The 22961-nt window shown below is 48.6% G+C and overlaps 1 protein-coding gene across 1 annotated transcript; it reads left to right on the top strand.

The window, feature by feature from the left end:
• The first annotated feature begins 6061 nt into the window (after positions 1-6061).
• On the top strand, positions 6062-22473 carry SLC25A19 (solute carrier family 25 member 19). The gene is made up of 7 exons (XM_065897373.1): positions 6062-6103; positions 10122-10291; positions 10466-10621; positions 12292-12462; positions 17010-17193; positions 18530-18660; positions 22111-22473. The coding sequence occupies exons 2-7, from the start codon at positions 10160-10162 to the stop codon at positions 22291-22293; spliced, it is 957 nt and encodes a 318-aa protein (XP_065753445.1). The 5' UTR covers positions 6062-6103; positions 10122-10159; the 3' UTR covers positions 22294-22473.
• The last annotated feature ends 488 nt before the right edge of the window (positions 22474-22961 follow it).

The following is a 22961-nucleotide window of genomic DNA, read 5'->3' as shown; positions in this document are numbered from 1 at the left end:
GACTTCGCTGGTAGTCCAGTGGGTAAGACTCCATGCTCCCAATGCAGGGTGCCTGGGTTCGATCCCTCGTCGGGGAACTAAATCCTGCATGCATGCCACAACTAAGAAGAAGTCCAGTGTCGCAACTGAAAGTCCGCATGCCGCAACTACAGATCCCGCATGCCGCCACTAAGACCTGGCACAGCCAAAAAAGTAAATCAATATTAAAAATGGGCAAAATATTTGAACAGATACTTCACTGAGAAGATAAATGGATAGCAAGTAAGCACTTGAAAAGACACTCAACGTTAGTCATCAAGGACATGCAAGTTAAAACCATAATGAGATACCACTATGTATTTATTAAAATGGCTAAATTTATTAAAAATTACCTTACCAAGGATGTGGAGGAACTAGAACGGTCATACTGCTGGTGGGGAAGTAAAGTAGTACAACCACTTTGGAAAACAGTTTGGCAGTATCTTAAAAAGTTAAATGTACACTGACTATATGCTCCAGATATTCCACTCCTAGGTCCGTACCCAAGAGAAATGAACACAGGTGTCCGTACAAAGACATATATGAATATTTGTAGTGAAACTGCACTCCTTTGGACGGAACTCAAACCCAGTCAGACCTCAGATTGGGACTGCAATCCACAATCCCTGACTTAGGGGTGGACTTGAACCCACTGTCTTTTTTTTTACTATGAATTTATTTATTTATTTATGGCTGCTTTGGGTCTTCATTGCTGCGTGCAGGCTTTCTCTAGTTGCGGTGAGCGGGGGCTACTCTTCGTTGCGGTGTGCGGGCTTCTCATTTTGGTGGCTTCTCTTGTTGTGGAGCACGGACTCTAGGCACGCGGGCTTCAGTAGTTGCAGCGCGTGGGCTCATCCGCTCCGTGGCATGTGGGATCTTCCCCGACCAGGGCTCGAACCCGTGTCCCCTGCATTGGCAGGCAGATTCTTAACCACTGCGCCACCAGGGAAGTCCCAAACCCACTGTCTTTTAATTGAAACTGCACACCTGGTCTCAGGACTTACTGAAGCTCAGGTTCTTTTGTCTCAGTGCAGAAAGAATCCAGCGAGAGGCCAGAGGTGAAGTGGCAGGCAAAGAGTGAGTTTATTAGCATAGGATGCTTGTGAGAGATACAAGTAGGCAGACCAGGGAGCACAGCCCCCAGAACAAACTGGGCTACATTTTTATAATCAAAGAAAAGGTTGGCGGGGGAGAAGACCAACTTCTTCCTCATTTTGGGTACATCATTAGTTCCTCCTTTAACCCTATATGGTCTAACCAGGACTGTCATGGCTCTATTGAAATCATATGTATATTAGCAAAAGGGTGGTAACCTATACTAAAATATGGTAATTCATCTCAGGTTCTGGTATCATGTCCTCTTTCACCTAGTTTCTTTCCCCTTTCTCCTCTATTCTTGTCTTGACTATATGCAGAAATGCTACTCTTCAAGGACCGTTAATTCCCTGACTTCATGTAACAAGATGTAGACCCCATATCTATTGTCTTGTGTTTTAACTATCAGGACTTGTGGCTTGAGTGTGCCTGGGGCTTGAATGCGCCTGGTCTTCCTTCAAGGTAGAGTAGATTGTTGCTAGGTTGCTGAATTCTTTTCTTGAGTAGTTATTCGCTTACAACAGTCTCCCAAACTCCCTTAAAATTCCCTTTCTGTCTTTAATCCTCTAGTGGGATTTCTAAAATAAGTATTTATTTATCCTCCTCTATCCCTATCAATAGCAGCTTTATTTATAACAGCCAAAAAGTGGAAGCAGCCCGAATGTCCATCAACAGGTGAATAGATTTAAAAATTATTGTATATCTGTACAATAGAATATCACTCAGCAATAAAAAGGGATCGATTAATAATACATACAACGTGGATGAATCTCAAGATAATTATGCTGAGGGAAAGAAGCCAGAGAAAAAGAATGTCATGTTTGATTCCATTCATATAAAATTCTATAAAATGCAAACTAACCCATTATGACAGAAAGCAGATCAGAGACTGCTTGGGGAAGAGGGAGGGAGAAGAGAGGGCAAGAGGGAGGGATAGTAAAGGGGCATGAGGAATCCTTTAAGGTCATGGATATATATGTTCACTATCTTGTTCACACATAAAATTGTTCACTTTGGAAATATGTAGTCAACTGTATGTCAGTTACACCTCAATAAAGCTGTGTGGAAAATTGTGATGAGCCCAGAACACTCTGTCATACCAGAAAACAAGGAAACGAGTCATTTTGTTTAAAGGATTCGGGTGCCAACCTGTTGGGCAACGACGGAAAAATATGAGTATCGAATCGGGATAATAATTACAGTGGATTGAAAAAGAACAAATATAATGTTCATAATGATAGATACAAATCCATGCGTTCATAATGATAGATATAAAATATGTGTTCATAATGGTAATAATAAAAAACCTCATTGATCGATATCCTGTGGAAGATACTAGGGAATCAATTAATTATTTTGAAAACTGCTAAAGGTAAAGAATCAGGTATGTAACCTGACTTTTTTGTACTAAGTGTACCTCATGTAATCAATTAGCCGATGAGGCGCTATTCCTCTTCATCTGTCTTCCAGCTAATAAATGCCGAAATGATATCACCATTTATAACCCCTAAGCAATGCAATGGTCAATGGCTGCAAACATCAAAAAATGAGAGACAAGCAGGAATAATAATTCTCCTCATGGAAATACACAATAATAGACAATCAGTCTTGTAAAAAAAAAAAAAATCAAACCTGATCTGATCAAACCTTTTAGATCTAACTAACCAATATGTAGAGAACACAAGAGGCGGAGGAAGATGTTAAAACACCACGGGGATGCCACCAGCAAGATCCATCCCGACTGGAGAAAACTCGACGGGACAAACCACCTAGTTTCTAAAAAAACAAATAAAGAGAGAAAGAAAGAAAAAGAAACGAAACCAGGGACTTCCTTGGTGGCACAGTGGTTAAGAATCTGCCTGCCAGTGCAGGGGACACGGGTTCGATCCCTAGTCCGAGAAGATTCCCACATGCCACGGAACAACTACGCCTGTGTGCCACAACTACTGAAGCCCGAGCTCCTAGAGCCCGTGGTCCGCAACAAGAGAAGCCCCCACTTCCTGTAACTAGAGAAAGCCCGCACGCAGCAACAAAGACCAAACGCCAAAGATAAAATAAATAAATTTTTAAAAAATGAAACAAAAAGGAAATGAAAGAAATTGCAAGCAAAAAAGAGAGGAAGAGGGAAACCATAGCTTTTTTTTTTTTTTTAAAGACTTAAGAGATATATTAACCAGTTGCAATGTATGGTCTGGATCTCAATTCAGACAAACTGTATTTGAAAAATGACATTTATAGGTCAATCAGGTAAATGTAAACACTAATTTGATGCTTGATAATATTAGGAAATTATTGTTTTGGAGGTGGGTGATAGTCTGGGGGATATGTTTTAAAAGGGGAATGCTTGTCTTTTAAAAATACACTGTGGGGCTTCCCTGGTGGCGCAGTGTTTGGGAGTCCGCCTGCCGATGCAGGGCACACGGGTTCGTGCCCCAGTCTGGGAAGATCCCACATGCCGCGGAGCGGCTGGGCCCGTGAGCCATGGCTGCTGAGCCTGCGTGTCTGGAGCCTGTGCTCCGCAACGGGAGAGGCCACAACAGTGAGAGGCCTGCGTACCGCAAAATAAATAAATAAATAAAAATAAAAATACACTGTGAAATGCTTACTGGTGAAATCACGTCTGGTATTTATTTCAAAATAATGTTGGGGGGGCGCTGTAATAGGGAAGAACAAATCTGACTCCATATTAGATCTGTTTCTTTCACTTTAACCTTTATATTCTATTGCTTTTGCTACAAGTTAATCACTAAAGAGATGTTGCCTATAAGCTTAAATTATACATAATGGCCCACCTCTGGGAACCCTGCCTCCCAGGTAATAAGCTTTAAGCTAAAATACCTTTGTTTAGCTCACAGGAAACATCCTGACCAGGCCCACCTGTGAATGACTACAGGAAGGAAGAAATCAACACATCCCCTCTGGAGGCTGACTGGAACCAGGAATGTTTGACTTTACCCCCTCCCCTTTTAGTATAAAAGAAGCCTGAATTCTAACTGAGGCAAGATTGTTCTTTGGGACACGAGTCCACCATCTCCTCAGTCTGCTGGCTTTCCTAATAAAGTTGCTATTCTTTGCCCCAACAACTGTTCTCTCAATTTATTGGCCTGTCCTGTGGCAAGCAGGACCAGGATGAGCTTGGACTCAGTAAAAGTGCCACTTAGGTGCGGGTATGGAGAAAAACAAGACTGACCAGGAGTTGGTTAATTGTTGAAGTTGAGTAATGACTATATGGTGGTTCATCAGGCTATTCTCTCTACTTTTGTATAGTATGAAACGTTTTATTTATTTATTTACTTCTTTACTTATTTATGTGCCGCATCACATGGACCTTAGTTCCCCAGCCAGAGACCAAACCCACGTCCCTTGAAGTAGACGTACGGAGTCTTAACCACTGGACTGCCAGAGAAGTCCATGAAACGTTTTTAAAATGTCTAATAAAAATGTCGGGTTTTTTTGCGGTACGCGGGCCTCTCACTGTTGTGGCCTCTCCCGCTGCGGAGCACAGGGTCCGGACGCGCAGGCTCAGTGGCCATGGCTCATGGGCCCAGCCGCTCCGCGGCATGTGGGATCTTCGCGGACCGGGGCACGAATCCGCGTCCCCTGCATCGGCAGGTGGACTCTCAGCCACTGCGCCACCAGGGAAGCCTAATAAAATGTTTTTAAATTGTGCATCAAAATGATTGCAGTAATATGAAAAATGCAGTTTAAAAATCGGGAAGACTGTCCTGCAAAACGCTGATACTACTTGCGTGAGAGCGGTAGGATGAGTCATTTCCCCCTTCATTTCTACATTTTCTGTAATGTGTCTATATATTTTTATATTATCTTATAATGAGAGTTATGCATAGTAAACCCTAGGGGGAAACAAAACCTCTGTATTTTTGCCGTCGTCGTTCTGGTCTTAAAAATTCATCTATTCTTTCCCCCACGCCCTCCAGGATTTTGCTAAACTTCCCGCCATCTTTTCCAAGTTTAGGTGATCCGGGTACTGGAACTATGAAAGTTTTGAGGAAAGAGGGTCACGTTCAGCGCGCCCTAAACTTCCGCCCGCCCGCAATCTGATCCGAGGCACACGCCACTCAGCGCGGCTACTTCCAACGGCGCAGCCTGGCTTCGGGACCCTCCTCCTTTCAACGCGTGGGTAACACGCGCGCATACGCGCGCCGAGGGACTACATCTTCCAGGAGGCCCTGCGCCTCGTAAAGGGGAAGGCCTCGGTAGCGGAGGACTACATTACCCAGCAACCCCTTGCAATAGGCGTTGGTCGGGTGACTACTGTACAACCGTTGGTCCAGCGTCTGTCGGAAGCTGCGCGGTGATTGGCCCACAAGCCCGTCAGTTACTGCCAAGCGCAGTGAAGTTTTGCCGTTAGACTGCGTGAGGAGGGAGGGAGAGAAGAGTTCGGGGAACCGGGCCGCGCCTTTGGAGCCGGGTGAGTGACCTCTTCCTCCGCCCTCCTGGCACTCAGCTCGGGGAGCTGCACTCCCACTGCCCGGGGGCGCCTACACGCGCAGGTACTTACGCGGGGGCGGGGACTGTACCCACACGTGTCGCGTCTGATCTGAGAAGCATCTTCAGGGACGCAGGAAGCAAAACCCTGGACACAGCCGGGGCACCTGTACATGCGGGTGCCCACCTTGTGGGCGTTTTCTCGGACTCGGGGAGAAAAAACACGCCCTGGAGCACACGTGGACACTTGTGTCCACACGCGGAGACATCTGCAGAGACCCTCAGCTGAGCACGTGGGCTCACGGGCACACACGCTCACCGCGGGGCACCGGCATGCCTGAACCCCAGGGACTTACGCAGTAAAAACAGGGGTGGCACGGCAGACTCATATACACACACCCCAGCCGCCCTGCCACTCACACCAGCGGCCCCTGTCTTCTGGGTACTTTATTATATCATGCATATAATCATATTTCATGTTTATTTTGTCTCTTTAGATGGTGTTTTGGTAGAAGAAGGAAATTTTGAACAAGCAGAAAAAGTAAGGCCACTACTGAATTATATTTAACAAGACCTTTCACGTGTATAAGGACTTTTACTTTTTTTTTTTTTTTTTTTTTTTTTGCGGTACGCGGGCCTCTCACTGCTGTGGCCTCTCTCGTTGCGGAGCACAGGCTCCGGACGCGCAGGCTCAGCGGCCATGGCTCACGGGCCTAGCCGCTCCGCGGCATGTGGGATCTTCCCGGACCGGGGCACGAACCCGCGTCCCCTGCATCGGCAGGCGGACTCTCAACCACTGCCCCACCAGGGAAGCCCGGACTTTTACTTTTTTGACAGAGCTTATCACATATAGTAGTATCTCGTGTGATCCTCCCAGGAATCCGGCTAGGCAGGGCCACCATCATTCCCACTTTCCAGAAGAAAAAGCTGCCAAGGTACATGAGAGAGACAGACAGGATTTTTTTTTTTTTGTGGTACGCGGACCTCTCACTGTTGTGGCCTCTCCCGTTGCGGGCCACAGGATCCGGACACGCAGGCTCAGCGGCCATGGCTCACGGGCCTAGGTGCTTGGCGGCATGTGGGATCCTCCCGGACCGGGTCACGAACACGCGTCCCCTGCATTGGCAGGCGGACTCTCAACCACTGCGCCACCTGGGAAGCCCGAGAGAGACAGAATTTTGACTCGGGCTTCTTGATCTGAGGTTTAAGGTTATGTCCAGCTCTGCAGAGCTGCTTATTTGTAGAAATGCCTCCTTCCCTCCCTGACAGTAGGGATCTGACACTGCTCAGTGTGACCTGAGCAGTCTCTGGGCAACCTCCGGAGAGGCTTTGCCTCTCAGTCACCTGCCTCACGTTTAAACTGCTCCTCACAGGTGCCTGGGGAGTAGCAGCTTGAGTTAATGTCACAGAGTAGTTGATGGGAAAGTCGAGATCTCCTCCTTTGAGGGTCTGGGGAGAAGTTACTGGGGAGAAGTCTGGGGAGAATGGGCAAATTCCTGGCGGGAGTCGGGAGATTTCGTACCATTAGACTTTTTTCTCTCTCTTTTTTATGGCTGTGCTGTGTGGTTTGCGGGATCTTAGTTCCCTGACCAGTGATCGAACCTAGGCCCCAGCAGTGAAAGTGCCGAGTCTAACCACTGGACCGCCAGGGAATTCCCCCATTAGACGTTCAATAAATGTTATTTTACAATACTTTGCTGATCGAGCCCCATGGAAATGTTAATTTTAAGGATGGATTGGAGTGCTATTTTGGTAGTTTCAGAAAAGTGAGGGCTTGGGGCTGAGGGATTGGTGTGGACAGAGTTCCAGGGAAGGTGAGAGGAGAAAAAGAAACAATGGGGTGAAGGTGTCACTGTGTGGGCCCTGATTTCCCTGTTACTAAAGGTATTCAAGAACTAGGTTAATTCTGAGGTCTCTTCTAAAATCATTTTATGTTTACTTTTAATTGGGGTTTGGGGGGGCCATAATGAATTCAAGCAACGTAGAATTGTGTAAAGAAAAAGGGAGGGAATTTCCTGGTGGTCTGGTGGTTAGGACGCGGTGCTTCCACTGCAGGGGGCCCGGGTTCTATCCCTGGTTGGGGAGCTAAGATCCCACATGCCACGAGGCGTGGAAAAAAAATAAATAAAGTAGCGGGGAGGAGATCTGCCTTCCCTCTTCCCTTGCCAGCCCTACCCCCAAAGGTAACCTTACCAACCTGTTGATGTGTGTGTCCTTATAGACTTCCCTGCTATGCTTTATACGACTGTTGAGGGTGTATGTAGGTCTTGCTGTTTTTCTTTTGCAGAAGTTGGGTTACACTAGACATACAGTTCTGAAACCTGCTTTTTTCATGTTTTAGTCAATTGTGGACGTCTTTTCCAGTGTGTGTTTAGCTCTGGCTCATTCTTTTTTTTTTTAATCTTTTTTTATTTTTGACTGTGTTGGGTCTTCGTTGCTGCACGCGGGCTTTCTCTGTTGTGGCAAGTGGGGGCTACTCTTCGTCACGGTGCGCAGGCTTCTCATTGCTGTGTCTTTTCTTGTTGTGGAGCACGGGCTTTAGGTGCGCAGGCTTCAGTAGTCGCAGCATGTGGGCTCAGTAGTTATGGCACGTGGGCTCTAGGGCACACAGGCTTCAGTAGTTGTGGCTTGAGGACTCTAGAGCTCAGGCTCAGTAGTTGTGGCGCATGGGCTCCGCATCATGTGAGATCTTCCCCACCCAGGGGTCAAACCTGTGTCCCCTGCATTGGCAGGTGGATTCTTAACCACTGCGCCACCAGGGAAGTCCGCTCATTCTTTTAATGGCTGCATGGTGTCCTATTGCACGGAGGTGACTTAGTGTCTATCCCTCTATTTATAATCATTTGCATTATATCCAGTTTTATAAATAGTGATGCAATGCATGACATTTTACACACACATTCTAGTATTTCTCTAGAACAGTGGTTCTCCATCAGGGGCAGTTTTGAACCCCAGGAGGCATTTGTCAATGTCTGGAGACATTTTTGATTGTCACAAGGGGAGCGTGGGGATACTGGCATCTGGTGGGTAGAGACCAGGGGTACTGCTAAACATCCTACAGTGCTCAGGACAGCCCCCAACTACAAAGAATTCTTCATTCTAAAATGTCATTAGTGGGCTTCCCTGGTGGCGCAGTGGTTGAGAGTCCGCCTGCCGATGCAGGGGACGCGGTTTCGTGCCCCGGTCCGGGAGGGTCCCACATGACGCGGAGCGGCTGGGCCCGTGAGCCATGGCCGCTGAGCCTGTGCTCCGCAACAGGAGAGGCCACAGCAGTGCGAGGCCCCCGTACCGCAAAAAAAATAAAAATAAAAATAAAAATAAATAAAAATAAAAAATAAAATGTCATTAGTGTTGAGGTCGGCTCTAGATAAAAGTGGAATTAGATTTTTGGGGTTTTTTTGGCCATACTGCATGGCATGCGGGATCTTAGTTCCCCAACCAGGGATCGAACATGCCCCCTGCAGTGGAAGCGTGGAGACTTAACCACTGCACTGCCAGGGAAGTCCCAGTTACTTGGTTTTTAATCATTTATTCAGTCATTGTTTTTAGAGCCTTTGGGGCATGCCAGGCACCGTGCTGGTCTCTGGAGATACCACTGTAACAAGGCTGAGTCCCCTACCTGTATGGAGACTGCCTCCTGTGGGCGGGGAGGACAGCACCTTAACAAGTGCTGTGGATGCTAGAAAGGACATGAGTACATCTTCTGGAGGGGATGCTCTTTAGCTCAGCTCTTTAGCTGAGCCCTGGAAGGTGAGAGGAACCAGTCTAGGGAAGAGTGAGGCTGCATTTCAGACATGGGAACAGTAGGTCCAGGGATGGGCCGGTAGATAGGAACGTAAACAGCATTTTCTAGGAACTGCTCAGAAGCACTGAGCCCACCCTGGCTGAAGAGACTGAACCGTGGTCCAGGGTGAGGTTGAAGAGTTGCGCCTGTATTATTTTGCAGCGTAACTCAGCTCCACTGCTGTGGGCGGGCCTGCGGTGTGTGCAAAGAATGGCGAAGGGTGATGCTGAAGGGCTCAGGGCCCTTTGGATCATGGCGACTTGTTAGAGAATCCCAGGCCCCGTTCCTGGAGTCCTTGTGTCTGAGGTTCCCCCTCTGCGCTCAGCTTGAGGCTCTGCCCTCACGCTAACGCAGCCTGGGATTTCGCCTCAGTCAGGAGCTGGCCATAAAACCAGGTGTCTTGGAAAGCCAGCTGATCTCTGGAAGTGAACTGTTTCCTACCAAGCCTGTTCATTCACTCCATCAGCAAATATTAATGAGCATTTACTGTGGTGGGCTCTCTTCCGGGCACTGGAGTTACAGGGGTGGATGAATGAGACCAACGCCGTGTTTTCATGGGCTCGAATTCTAATGGGGGAGAGAGACAAGAAACAAAAGTATGGAATCAATGTCTGGTATATAAATGCTCTAAAGAAGAATAAAGCAGGATAAGGAGAGAAAAGGGATGTGGGCGCTGCTTTATGGGGCTGGTCCGGGAGGACTGCTCTGAGGAGTGATGTGTGAGCCGGGGCCCTAAGACCTTGCTCTGGTATTTACTCCTGTCTCTTGCATTTAGCCTGAAGCTGATGGACATTGTATGGGCCACAGGCAGGGATGGTGGGCTATGACCCCAGAGCAGACGGCAGGAATGTCTCCAATCTCGAGGTGGCCGTGGCTGGGTCTGTGTCTGGACTTGTCACTCGGGTGCTGATCAGCCCCTTGGATGTCATCAAGATCCGTTTCCAGGTACCCTTTTTCTGTGTAACGGGCCAGAGGACAAGTTCACTCTTTTTTGCCAAAGCAGGTCCTAGAGCTTGCAGTTTTGTCAAGGAGAAGCACTTTGTTGCCTTTGTTACCGTCTCTGAAATTCCTCCTCGCCCCCCCGCCGTCATCCTGACCGTTTCTCATCTTGATTCCTAGCTTCAGATCGAGCGCCTTTCTCGCAGTGACCCCAACGCGAAATACCACGGGATCCTGCAGGCTGGGAGACAGATTTTGCAAGAGGAGGGCCCAACAGCATTCTGGAAAGGACACATCCCAGCCCAGCTTCTCTCCATAGGCTATGGAGCTGTCCAAGTAGGTGGCAGGGGAAGCGGCCAGGCCCCTGGGGTCACACTGCCCAATGGGGGAGCCCAGGGTGGTGAGGCGTGTACCTGGGCTTCCCCGGGGTAGGGCAGCAGGAGGCGGTCACACACTGCTCATTCATGTGGGCTGGGAAACTACCTGACAAATTGAAGACATAGTCAGACTGAGCTGTACTACAGGCATCCCCTTCCCCACGTCCCCCAACCCTGGAGACCTAGCACCCGCTGAATATGAGGTGCTGCACCTAGGATACTGTCTTGACACCCAGCCCAGAGGGGCTTAGCAAATGGCAATACAAATGCTTTTCATTTTTCAAAATAGCATTATTCACGTCTGTGCATCCTTTGAACTTCCTAACAACGCTGTGAGGAAGGTGGAGCAGGTGTCGGTGGGTCGCAGAGAGGTTGAGTGAGCTGCCTGAGGCCACACAGCTTGTAGATGGTGAGGCTAGGATTAGGATCCAGGCTTCTTGACCGTCGCTCATGAGTTTGTTCAGCTGAGCGCCAGTTTACCCCACGGCATCTAGTCTGTAGCTGTACAGTAGTGGTGACGGAAATAGCCAACCCCGTACAGTGCTCATAGGGGGCCAGGCCCCAGGTGAGGCACTTCACATCTGACACCTTACAACAGTCCTGTGGTAGGTTCTGTTGTCATCCTTATTTTACAGATGAGAAGACTGAGGCAGAGAGAGCTTAAGTCATTAGTCCAACCAACGTCACTAGCTAGAAAGTGGCAGAGCAGTCCCTGCCTGCTCTACGTATAACATGATTGCTCAGGTCACACGCACCTGCCTTGCCATCTCTGCGCCCAGCGCACAGATGCTGCATCCTGGTGGGTAAATGCAGCAACATGTGCTCTCAGGACCCCAAGCCATCTTGAGTTGGCTGGAGAAGGATCTGAGCCCAAGGAGGGCTGATACCACGGAATGTGGAATATGTGGAATTCTCCCAACAGAGTTTCAGCTCCAGGGCAGAATGTTTCTCAAACAGGGCCACTGCCAGCTGCATTAAAGGGGTCCCCAGCCTAGAGTCAGATAATGGCCATCTTTTTCCAGTTCTCAGAAAACTAAGTGATGAGTAGAATTTTCTTTTTTATTCTTTTTTTTTTTTTTTTGGCCTCGCCATGCAGCTTGCGGGATTGTAGTTCCCCCACCAGGGATTGAACCCGGGGCCACAGTGAGAACACCAAGTCCTAACCACTGGACTGCCAGGGAATTCCCGAGTAGAATTTTCTTTTTCTTTCTTTCTTTCTTTTTTTTTTATTTTAAATATTTATTTATTTATTTGGTGTGTCGGGGTCTTAGTTGCAGCATGCAGGATCTTTTTTTTTTAGTTGCAGCATGTGGGATCTAGTTCCCTGACTAGGGGTTGAACCTGGGCTCCCTGCACTGGGAGTGCGGAGTCTTAGCCACTGGATCACCAGGGAGGTCCCCCAAGTAGAATTTTCTGATATAAAAATTTTCTCATGTATTCTCTTAACCCTTGGGTATTTGGCTCTGCTCAGAGTATGAAAGGGCATCTGAGCTTTGCACAGTTACGTGTTCATTGTATTCTGACCCTACTCAAGAAGAGTAGTATCTCCTGGTCCCTAGGATAGGCCCCGCCTGGGTCACGGGTGCATTCGGGGGGTGTTTTCCATGACACTGTCACACACTCTTGCAGTTTTTGTCGTTTGAAGTTCTCACCGAGCTGGTGCACAGGGCCAGCGTGCGCGATGCCCGAGACTTCTCCGTGCATTTTGTGTGTGGCGGCCTGTCTGCCTGTGTGGCCACCCTCACCGTACATCCTGTGGACGTGCTACGCACCCGCTTTGCAGCGCAGGGTGAGCCCAGGGTGAGTGGCCAGGCCAGAGAAGGGGCGCCCAAGGGACGAAGGGCGTCCCAGGGTGGGGGCTGTTTTCCTTAGAGGGAACAAAGCCAGGGGGACCTGGGGTTTTCAGGCCATCCTTCAGCCTGTTCCTGAAACCCGTCATGGTTCTTGGCAACAGACAAGGTGCTCACAACCTCACGAGGGACACAGAACCTGCAGGGGAAACAGAGCAAATACCAAATCGGGACGGGGAAGGCATCTGGGAAAGTGAGACTTGAGATTCTATTGCTGTATTATTGGGAGGGAGGTTTTGGTTTCCAGAAAGAATGGATTGGAGGAAATGGGATCATTGAGTCAGACTCAAGGAAGAACTGACTGAGTGAAAGCAAGGGATTAAACCCTCAAATAGATGCCCCATCCCCCCTCCGCCCACCATAATCTCTGTTTCTTGGACATACATAAGAATAGCATAGGATACTGTTGATGGGGAATGATATTTTGCTTAAGAATTTGATCTGGGACCAGCTAAGAATAACTGTGGTTTCAGCTGTGCCAGTTTTTTGTGTTGCCTGGGGTGGAGATCCTGGGTTGGGGATCTGACATTCTGATAAATTTTTTGGTTCAGAAATGCAAAGTGCCCCAGGAACAGTCTAGAAGAAAACGACTGGGGCACGAGAGCTGGGTCACTCTGTGTGACACTGCAGTGGAAAATAGAGGTTTGGGGTGACTGCCCTGGTGGAGAAATGAGATGAGGGGTCCTAGGAACGGAGTAGAGAAATGGAGGGGAAGGATGTTTATAGAGGGGACAGACCTCAGCAACATGGTGGCTGCTGGGATGAAGAGAATGGCTGGTGACAGTCCTTCAGGTTCCCTGTTCTGCGTGTGCTATAATCCTCTTCTGTTACTTTCCAACCTTTAGTACAAGTCTATGAGAAGAAAAAAGGGAAAACATCATTAAGAAAAGAATAGCATATTTCTTCTTAGGCTTAGCCAGTTGAGATGTTGGATTCTAGATTCTGGAATGGCTGGAAAATTGTGTGTGAAAGTGAGGGGAAAAGATTTATTTAAAAATTGCAAAACTCTCCACCTTCTTTAGACTAGTAGCATCCATAGTGTAAATCCTCACATTTCTTAAAAAAATCAATAAACTGGGCTTCCCTGGTGGCGCAGTGGTTAAGAATCCACCTGCCAATGCAGGGGACACGGGTTCGAGCGCTGGTCCGGGAAGATCCCACATGCCATGGAGCAACTGAGCCCGTGTGCCGCAACTACTGAGCCTGCTCTCTAGAGCCCGCGAGCCACAACTACTGAGCCCGTACACCACAACTACTGAAGCCCGCTCGCCTACAGCCCATGCTCCGCAACAAGAGGAGCCCGCAATGAAAAGCCCGCGCATCGCAGTGAAGAGTAGCCCCCGCTCGCCGCAACTAGAGAAAGGCGGCACACAGCAACGAAGACCCAACACAGCCATAAATAAATAAATAACCTATAAAGTGTATAAAGGTTAAAAAGACAGATAGTTCTTCATGAACTATAATGAAAAAACACCAGCCGCCCCCCGATTCTATTCCCCAGAGGCAAGCACTTTTAATATTTGTGTGCTGCTTCCGTAATTTACCTCCTAATTCAAAGTAACATGCTCCTTCTCTTTCTTCCTTTCCTTCTCAGTTTTAAATGATAGACATTAACTACTGACTGCTACTATGGAAGACGAGGATTTAACTCTTTCACCATCACCCTTGGGTGTGCTTGTGCTTCCTCACCTGAGTGCAGTACAACTGATTAACAGATTTTTGGCTAAATCAGTACTCAGTGTTTATGCTATTATGATTATGTAAATGTTACTGCTGAGCCTCAAAATATATTATGATTATGTTTTCTTTTGTATTTTTGTCTTTCCTGAAGTTGGCAATTGCTTTGTATTTTATTTGTTTTGCTTTCTACATGCTTATCACAAATTCACTTTCAAACAATCTCCCAATAGGGTGAGCCTGTGGTCATCAGTCCCATGTTTTTATGGAGCCCCTCATGGAGCCCCGCACCCTTGAACCCTTCACCCTATGGCTTCGATCTAGACTGTTTGCTCCAGGACGATGGCCAGCTATTCTCTTAGGAATTCTCACGTAGGAGCCCATGTCTTCTCTTTCTTGATTAGTCCCTCATTTTGTGGAGCACATCCTGAGGTATAGCTTCCTTACAGAAGCCTGATAGAAAATGCCTTTATTTTCCCCTTGCACTTAACTGATGATCTGGGTGTAGAATTCTAGGTAGCTCTCCGTATTGCTGAAGAGGCGTCCGGAACCATCCTGATGACTAACCGTTTAGATGAAGGCATCCACTTTGCCCTCTTGGGAACTTTCAGGATCTTTTTTTTTTAACTTTTCTGTGGCCCCACCATGCGGCACGTGGGATCTTGGTTCTCCAACCAGGGCTCGAACCCACACCCCCTGCAGTGGTAGCGTGGAGTCTTAACCACTGGACCACCAGGGAAGTCCCTCAGGATCTTTTCTTGATCCCTGGCATTCTAGAAATTTACCAGTGGAGTGCCCCAGGGTGGGTCTCTTTCATTCATTGTGATGGGCACTTCCTGGGCCCTTTAGTCTGGACACATGTTCTTCATGCCTGGAAAATGGTCATGAATTATTTATTCACAATTGCCTGCCCTCTTTTTTTCTTTTTCTTTCTGGAATTCATGTCAGTTGGACACTAGACATCCTGGATTGATCCTCTGATTGACTTATCTTTTATTTACCATTCTGGGAGGTTTCCTTACTTTTATCATTTGGGCCCTCTTGAGTTTAAATAATGTCTGCTAACATATGTTGGTTCCTAAGAACTGTCTTTGGTTTTTTTGTTTCAGTCAGGTTTATTAAAGCATAACTTGCACAGTAAAATCCACGCTTTAGCATACAGTTCTGTGACTTTTGACAAATGCATACAGTCACGTAACCACTAGCACAATCAAGATACAAAACAGAAGTTCCATCACCCCCTGATTTCCTCCTGTCCTTTGTAGTTTGTCCCTCCCCACCTCCAGCCTTCAGTAACCACTGGTCTGTTTTCTGTCTGAAGTTCTGCCTTTTCCAGAATGTTACATAAATGGAATTATGCCCTGTGTAGTTGTTTGAGTAGGCTCCCTTCACTTGGTAGATGCATTGGAGATGTGTCCATGGGGTGCCTGTGAGTAGTTGGCTCCTTTTTTTTTGCGGTTCGCGGGCCTCTCACTGTTGCGGCCTCTCCCATTGCGGAGCACAGGCTCCGGACACGCAGGCTCAGCGGCCATGGCTCACAGGCCCAGCCGCTCTGCGGCATGTGGGACCTTCCTGGACCAGGGCATGAACCCGTGTCCCCTGCATCGGCAGGTGGACTCTCAACCACTACGCCACCAGGGAAGCCCTGACCCTCTGCTTTTATCATGAAGATGATGCCTTCTCTGTGGTCTCAGGATATTAGTTAAAATTTCGTGGGTGGTTTCTTTTTGCTGTAGTTTTCTTCTGCTATATCTATACGGTCTCTTCCTTCCAAATGACTTCTTCTGCCCCTCATCAATCATTTTGGCCTCTGTTTTGGGGGAGGCTTTCCTCAAATGTCTGGTGACTCTTGGCTGCCAGCTTGGTGTTAAGAGGGCACACAGAAAGCAGAGTGGCACTCTGGCACATGGGCAGCTTGATGCCCGATGGCCTTCCTCTGAGGCCCGGCCCTTTCATGCAAGTCCCCAGGGCGAAAGCCTTCGATGTGGCTGCCAGCATCTGGGAGCCAAGTGTGAAGAGGGAGCACCTGGGAGCCAAGTGTGTACTGTCCCTGCTCAGTACAGACTTCCCCTCGGTCACCCTCTTGTCAGTGCAGTGCTTCCCGCATCCACAGCCAGGCAGATTCAGCCCCTCTGGTCCGCTGCAAAGAATATATGCCAAATAGAAGTGTACTGAAAAATCAGTGGCTCTTCGTGCATAAAGATCACCTGTTGATGGTTTCAGAAAGGTTAAGTATATGCATATGGCAAAAAAATCCAGATAGCATAAAATGGTCATAGTGAATCTCCTTCTTCCCCCATCCCTCCCCTGTCCCCCTGTTTCCCGCTGTGGCGGTAATAAGGTTACTGTTCCTCCTTTCTTGTGTGTCCTTGTGGGGCATAGTCTCTGCATCCAGTTTGTTTCCTCCACAGACACTACGCCTGCTTTTCATGTCCTGCTGGGTTCACTTAACTGTATATTTGGGGGAGTCTTCCCTATCGATCGTCTAGACTGCATCTTCCTGTTGTAATTGCTACACTATGTTCTTTTGAACAGGTGTGCCGTAATTTATATAACCGATCACCCAAGGGTGGGCTTCACACCTTTTGCTGTTCCGCATACTTTTGTGCACTCCTTGGCATATCTCAGTCGTGTAAATAGCTAGAAGGGGAGCTGCCAGACAGTCCCACCCTTGGAATTTTTGTCCAGCATTTTCTTTGTCCTTCTGGCAGGAGAAGTAATGCTCCTAGTAGCTGGTTTCTGGACAAGGGGAAATACAGCTGGTGGGCTGGGTTCTCGGGCTGAAACGATTTCACTCATCATTGCATGTGTGGTGTCCAGGTCTATAAAACCCTGCGAAACGCCGTGGTGACCATGTACAGGACCGAAGGCCCCTTGGTCTTCTACAAAGGCTTGAACCCCACCTTGATTGCCATCTTCCCCTACGCTGGGTTCCAGTTCTCCTTCTACAGCTCCTTGAAGCACGCATATGAGTGGGCCATGCCAGCCGAAGGAAAGAAAAACGGTGAGACTGGCCTCATGGGAAAGGGAATCTGGGTCCCACTCCGCCCCACTCCCAAGCCGTAGCATCTCTTTCTGAATCAGGCAGGAAATAAAGTTTTCCTGCAGAAGCTAAGACACCACAGATCTCTGAACCCACAGCTCTGTAATACAGCCAACAAAACAAATCCATTCACTCACAGATGACTTTATTTCTTTCGGCTCTTGCCACTGTAATTTCCAACTACCGGTCATGGTTTTCATTTTTGTCAAAGGTCCAACTTGCAAACAGCCTGGTTTTGCTTATGTGTTTGGTTTGGTTTTCCTTTGGGGACTCTGGGGAGGGGGATGGGCATCCTGTTCCCTCCCAAGCCTTGAAGTGAGTCGCATGGCCGAGCCTGCAGGCCATTACTGCCTCCAGCTGGGGTGATTACTGTTAAAGGCGCACACCCCTTCTGCCACCAGCCTGTCCAATCAGCAGTCCATTGTCGTTCCTTTTTAAAAAATTTTTTATTTATTTATTTTTGGCTGTGTTGGGTCTTCGTTCCTGCGTGCGGGCTTTATCTAGTTGCGGCGAGCGGGGGCTACTCTTTGTTGCGGTGCGCGGGCGTCTCACTGCCGTGGCTTCTCGTTGCAGAGCACGGGCTCTAGGTGCACAGGCTTCAGTAATTGTGGTTCGCGGGCTCTAGAGCACAGGCTCAGTAGTTGTGGTGCATGGGCTTAGGTGCTCCGTGGCATGTGGGATCTTCCCAGACACGGGCTTGAAACTGTGTCCCCTGCATTGGCAGGCAGATTCTTTTTTTTTAACTTTTTGGCTGCGTTGGTTCTTTTTTAAAAATATTTATTTATTTATTTATGGCTGTGTTGTGTCTTCGTTGTTGCGTGCGGGCTTTCTCTAGTTGAGGCGAGCGGGGGCTACCCTTCCTTGCGGTGCGCAGGCTTCTCATTGCAGTGGCTCCTCTTTGTTGTAGAGCACGGGCTCTAGGCACGTGGGCTTCAGTAGTTGTGGCACGTGGGCTCAGTAGTTGTAGCTCGTGGGCTCTAGAGCGCAGGCTCAGTAGTTGTGGCTCATGGGCTTAGTTGCTCTGCGGCACGTGGGATCCTCCCGGACCAGGGCCCGAACCCATGTCCCCTGAATTGGCAGGCAGATTCTTAACCACTGCGCCACCAGGGAAGCCCTGTCTGTTGTCATTCTTCCTGAGGTGGTGTCTGGTTCTCTCGCTCCTGGATTAAATTCTTCCAAGATCGAGGATGCTTGTAGGTTTGGGTTTTCTGGTCGAGGATTAGACTGTATAACCTTGAAATTTACCCTAGATTGCATTTCTCTCATATTTCCCCTCCATCCCACTTCTCTGGTTCAGGGAACTTCAAAAACCTGCTTTGTGGCAGTGGAGCTGGAGTCATCAGCAAGACCCTCACGTATCCCCTGGACCTCTTCAAGAAGCGGCTACAGGTTGGAGGGTTTGAGCAGGCCCGAGCCTCCTTTGGCCAGGTGAGATGTCCCTCTGCAGAGAGCTCTGATTCCAGCCCCTCACTGGGCACATGAAGGAACTGGGTCAGCTCCTGTCCATTGGGCAGCTTTCGCCCCCATAGCCCTCTCAGCCCCTGCATGTCCCCGGTGTCGATGAAAAATTAATCAGTTGATCTAAGAAAGAATCGGAAAATTTTATTCCAGCCAAATTTGAGGATTATAACCCGGGAAGAGCATCTCAGAAAGCTCTGAGAACTATTCCACCTGCTAGAAGTTAAGACACAGTTTATATAAGTTTTTTGAGACAAAGGGCTGTGCATCAAATGACATTTTTGAGGGGTTTTTTTGGCTGTGTTGGGTCTTCCTCTAGTTGCAGTGAGTGGGGGCTACCCTTTGTCGTGGTGCGCGGGCTTCTCATTGCGGTGGCTTCTGTTGTTGTGGAGCACGGGCTCTAGGCATGCTTCACACATGTGGAGCACGTGCTCTAGGCTTCAGTAGTTGTGGCAGGCGGGATCATTAGTTGTGGCTCACGCGCTCTAGAGCTCAGGCTCAGTAGTTGTGGCACACGGACTTAGCTGCTCTGCGGCATGTGGGATCTTTCCAGACCAGGGCTTGAACCCATGTCCCCTGCATTGGCAGGCGGATTCTTAACACTGTGCCACCAAGGAAGCCCCAAATGACATATTATTACTTTTTTTAAGATAAATTTATTTATTTATTTTTGGCTGAGTTGGATCTTCGTTGCTGCACACGGGCCTTCTCTAGTTGGGGCAGGCGGGGGCTACTTTTCGTGGCAGTGCGCGGGCTTCTCATCGTGGTGGCTTCTCTTGTTGCGGAGCATGGGCTCTAGGTGCACAGGCTTCAGTAGTTGTGGCACGTGGGCTCAGTAGTTGTGGCTCGCGGGCTCTAGAGCGCAGGCAGAGGCGCACGGGCTTAGTTGCTCCACGGCACGTGGGATCTTCCCGGACCAGGGCTTGAACCCGTGTCCCCTGCATTGGCAGGCGGACTCTTAACCACTGCCACCAAGGAAGCCCCAAATGACGTATTATTGCCAGTTCACAGAATCCAGTTCTAAGCAACATCGTGGTGGGTCATGTGACCCCTTACAAGATCAAGAAGGAATGTTATCTTTTTAAGGAGTTGTCTTGTTGATGCTGGGAGAATGTTGCTCTCTATGGTTGAGCAGGTATTCCTGGGAGAGGGTTTGGTCAATGCATAATGCACAGTGTGGAGAGAGAGGAGGCCAAAGGGCAGAGAAGAATTTTTATGTTTAAATTTTTCTTGTCTTGCCATAAAATATGAATTTTATTTCACACTGGGGACCCCTGAGCACAAGGGAAGCCACAAGCAAAGCCCTGTGTGTACTGGACACTGTTTAAAGACCCAGGAAAAGGCACACTCATAGTGCCTGCTCTTAAAAAGCATTCAGAGGAATTACCTGGTGGTCCAATGGTTAGGGCACGGTGCTTTCACTGCCATGACCCAGGTTTGATCTGTACCGCAAGGAAGAGTAGTCCCCGCTCGCCACAGCGAGAGAAAACCCGAGCACAGCAACAAAGACCCAATGCAACCAAAAATAAATAAATAAATTTGTTAAAGTAAGTAAATAAATAATTCCATCACCACCCACGCAGAGATAATCACACAGAACCTTTAGCTGTAGTCTTTCTTTTTTTAAAGATTCTTTTTTTTAAACGTTTTTAGTTTTATTTCATTTTTGGCCACGCGGCATGTGGGATCTTAATTCCCCGACCAGGGATCGAACCCGCGCCCCCTGCAGTAGAAGCGCAGAGTCTTAACCACTGGACCACCAGGGAAGTCCCTGTAGTCTTTCTTTCTTCCTTCCTTCCTTCCTTCCTTTCTTTCTTTTATTGAAGTATACTTGATTTATAATATTATGTTAGTTTCAGGTGTACAACATAGTGATTCAATATTTTTATAGATTTTATTCCATTTAAAGTTATTATAAAATAATGGCTATATTTCCCTGTGCTGTACAATATATCCTTGTTGCTTATTTATTTTTTGCATAGTAGTTTGTACCTCTTAATTCCCTACCCTTATCTTGCCCCTGCCCCCTTCCCTATCCCCACTGGTAACCATTAGTTCGTTGTCTATGTCTGTGAGTCTGTTTCTGTTTTGTTATATTCATTCATTTGGTTTTTTTGTTTGTTTTGTTATTTATTTATTTATTTATATTTGTCTGCATTGGGTCTTAGTTGCTGCACGCCAGTTTTCTCCAGTTGCAGTGAGCAGGGGCTACTCTTCATTGTGGTGTGCGGGCTTCTCACTGCGGTGGCTTCTCTTGTGGAGCACGGGCTCTAGGCACACAGGCTTCAGTAGTTGTGGCACATGGGCTCAGTAGTTGTGGCTCGCGGGCTCTAGAGCGCAGGCTCAGTAGTTGTGGCACACAGGCTTAGTTGCTCCGCGGCATGTGGGATCTTCCCGGACCAGGGCTCGAACCCATGTCCCCTGCATTGGCAGGCGGATTCTTAACCACTGCACCACCAGGGAAGCCCCATTCATTTGTTTTATTTTTAAGATTCCACATAAAAGTGATAACATACACTGTCTTTCTCTGACTTATTTCACTAAGCATAACACCACCTAGGTCCATCCGCGTTGTAGTTTTATTCCTTTACATAAATAAACATATGTTTAACAAAAATGGGGTTTACACACAAGGTTTTATAACCTCCTTCTTCCTTTTACCAACTTGTCTTGAAAAGATGGTTTGAATTTGGATAGGGAGAGTTGGTGAGAGCTCAAGACAGAGAAGGGAGGCCCTGCTCCTCACAGAGCTTTAGCGTGAGCAGGTATGGCTGGAGGTGTGCGGGCACTGAGGGTGGACCAGTGGGGAAAGGCAGATCAGGGAGGGAAGTTGAGGCCACATGGTGAAACACCCTGAACACCACGCCGTGGGGCTTGGACTTGATTCTTTGTAATATCATTGTCATCACCAGCGTCGGGAGTTACTGGAGCTCTGGGAGGGGAGCGAGGCTTGAGTAGAGCTGTGCCTTGGGGACACGGGTCTAGCATCAGTTCGTGGTCAACTGGAGGTGGCCAGGCTGGCGCCGCTGGTCAGGCTCAGAGCTAACAAGGGGCCGGTTCAGATCTACTGCCCAAGGGGAACCAGGAGGGATGGGCGCACAGTCAGAGGCACCCCTGGGAAGAGGGTCCAGAGCTCTCTCTGGGTCCTCAAAAGCCACTGTCAGTGGAGCCTCCAGGGCAGGAAGGAGCTCTGTCCGGTGCTGATTTCCAGGCACTTCATCTGTTAAGTCTGAATTAGCCCAGTTGGAAGAGAAAGAATGAGGTTAACTTATTCTGTCTTTTTTGCATTCATTCCTTTGTCCAGCAAGTATTTATTGGGTGCTTGAACGTGCCAGGCTCTGTGTTGACAAAAGAACAGAGCTCACACCCATGTTGCCATCACCTCCTCTCTCCTCAACTGGAGAACCTTCCTCTCCCCAGGTGCGAAGCTACAAGGGCCTCCTGGATTGTGCCAGGCAGGTGCTGCGAGAGGAGGGTGCACAAGGCTGCTTCAAAGGCCTGGCCCCCAGCCTGCTGAAGGCTGCCCTCTCCACCGGCTTTGTGTTCTTCTGGTACGAGCTCTTCTGTAACCTCTTCCACCACATGAAGAAGGCAGACAGCTAGCCTCGAGGGCAGGAAGGGTGGCCTGAGGTCCTTCCCTGGAGGGGCCCTCGTGAAGAACGCTTGATCTACCATCCCGTGTTGCACTGAGAGGTGTTGCCCGGCCCCTCCCTCCAGGCCAGCTGTCCTGGGCACGAAGAGCCGTCGGCAGCAGCCTGGATTCCACCAGAAGGGCAAAGGGGGTTCTCCACGGGAGAGCACGGGGCGAACGCAGGACTTGGTCTGCGGGGACCCAGCCCCGCCAGTCAGAAGGGGCTGGACGTTTCTCCTCTGTGTGGTGCACACTCAGGACAACAGCTGCCCTCCTGCACGCCTTCGCTCCGGCTGCCCAGAGAACTCTCCTGCGTCTGGGTGGGCCGTAGCTTGAGTGTGAGGCTGGGGTCAGGCCTTTACAGGGGTCTGGTCCCCACACCTGGGTTCTTACTCCCACCAATTATTTAATAGACATTAAAACTAAAAACACATTCCTTATCTGACTCCTCCGTCTTCCCTTCCAAATCACATCCCTTCTCCCCAAGTCTGAGGGAAGGGATCCCTGCCTTCCCTAAACTCTACTTTTCCCAGCAGTTGCATTCCTCAGGCAGCTTTGCTTCTAGCTCTGGGGGAAGAATCCCAGCTCAATCAGTCACTTTATAAACTCCACCCTGCTCAGATCTTCGTGTCTATAAAGG

The sequence above is a fragment of the Phocoena phocoena genome, chromosome 19 (assembly GCF_963924675.1).
Source record: "Phocoena phocoena chromosome 19, mPhoPho1.1, whole genome shotgun sequence".
NCBI lineage: Eukaryota > Metazoa > Chordata > Mammalia > Artiodactyla > Phocoenidae > Phocoena > Phocoena phocoena.
This window is presented reverse-complemented; position numbering and strand designations above follow the sequence as displayed.

Coding starts and splice junctions, on each gene's coding strand:
- SLC25A19 (XM_065897373.1), top strand. CDS start 10,160: ATGGTGGGCTATGACCCCAGAGCAGACGGCAGGAATGTCTCCAATCTC. Junction 10,292..10,465: donor TCATCAAGATCCGTTTCCAG/GTACCCTTTTTC, acceptor CTTGATTCCTAG/CTTCAGATCGAGCGCCTTTC. Junction 12,463..17,009: donor CAGCGCAGGGTGAGCCCAGG/GTGAGTGGCCAG, acceptor TGTGGTGTCCAG/GTCTATAAAACCCTGCGAAA.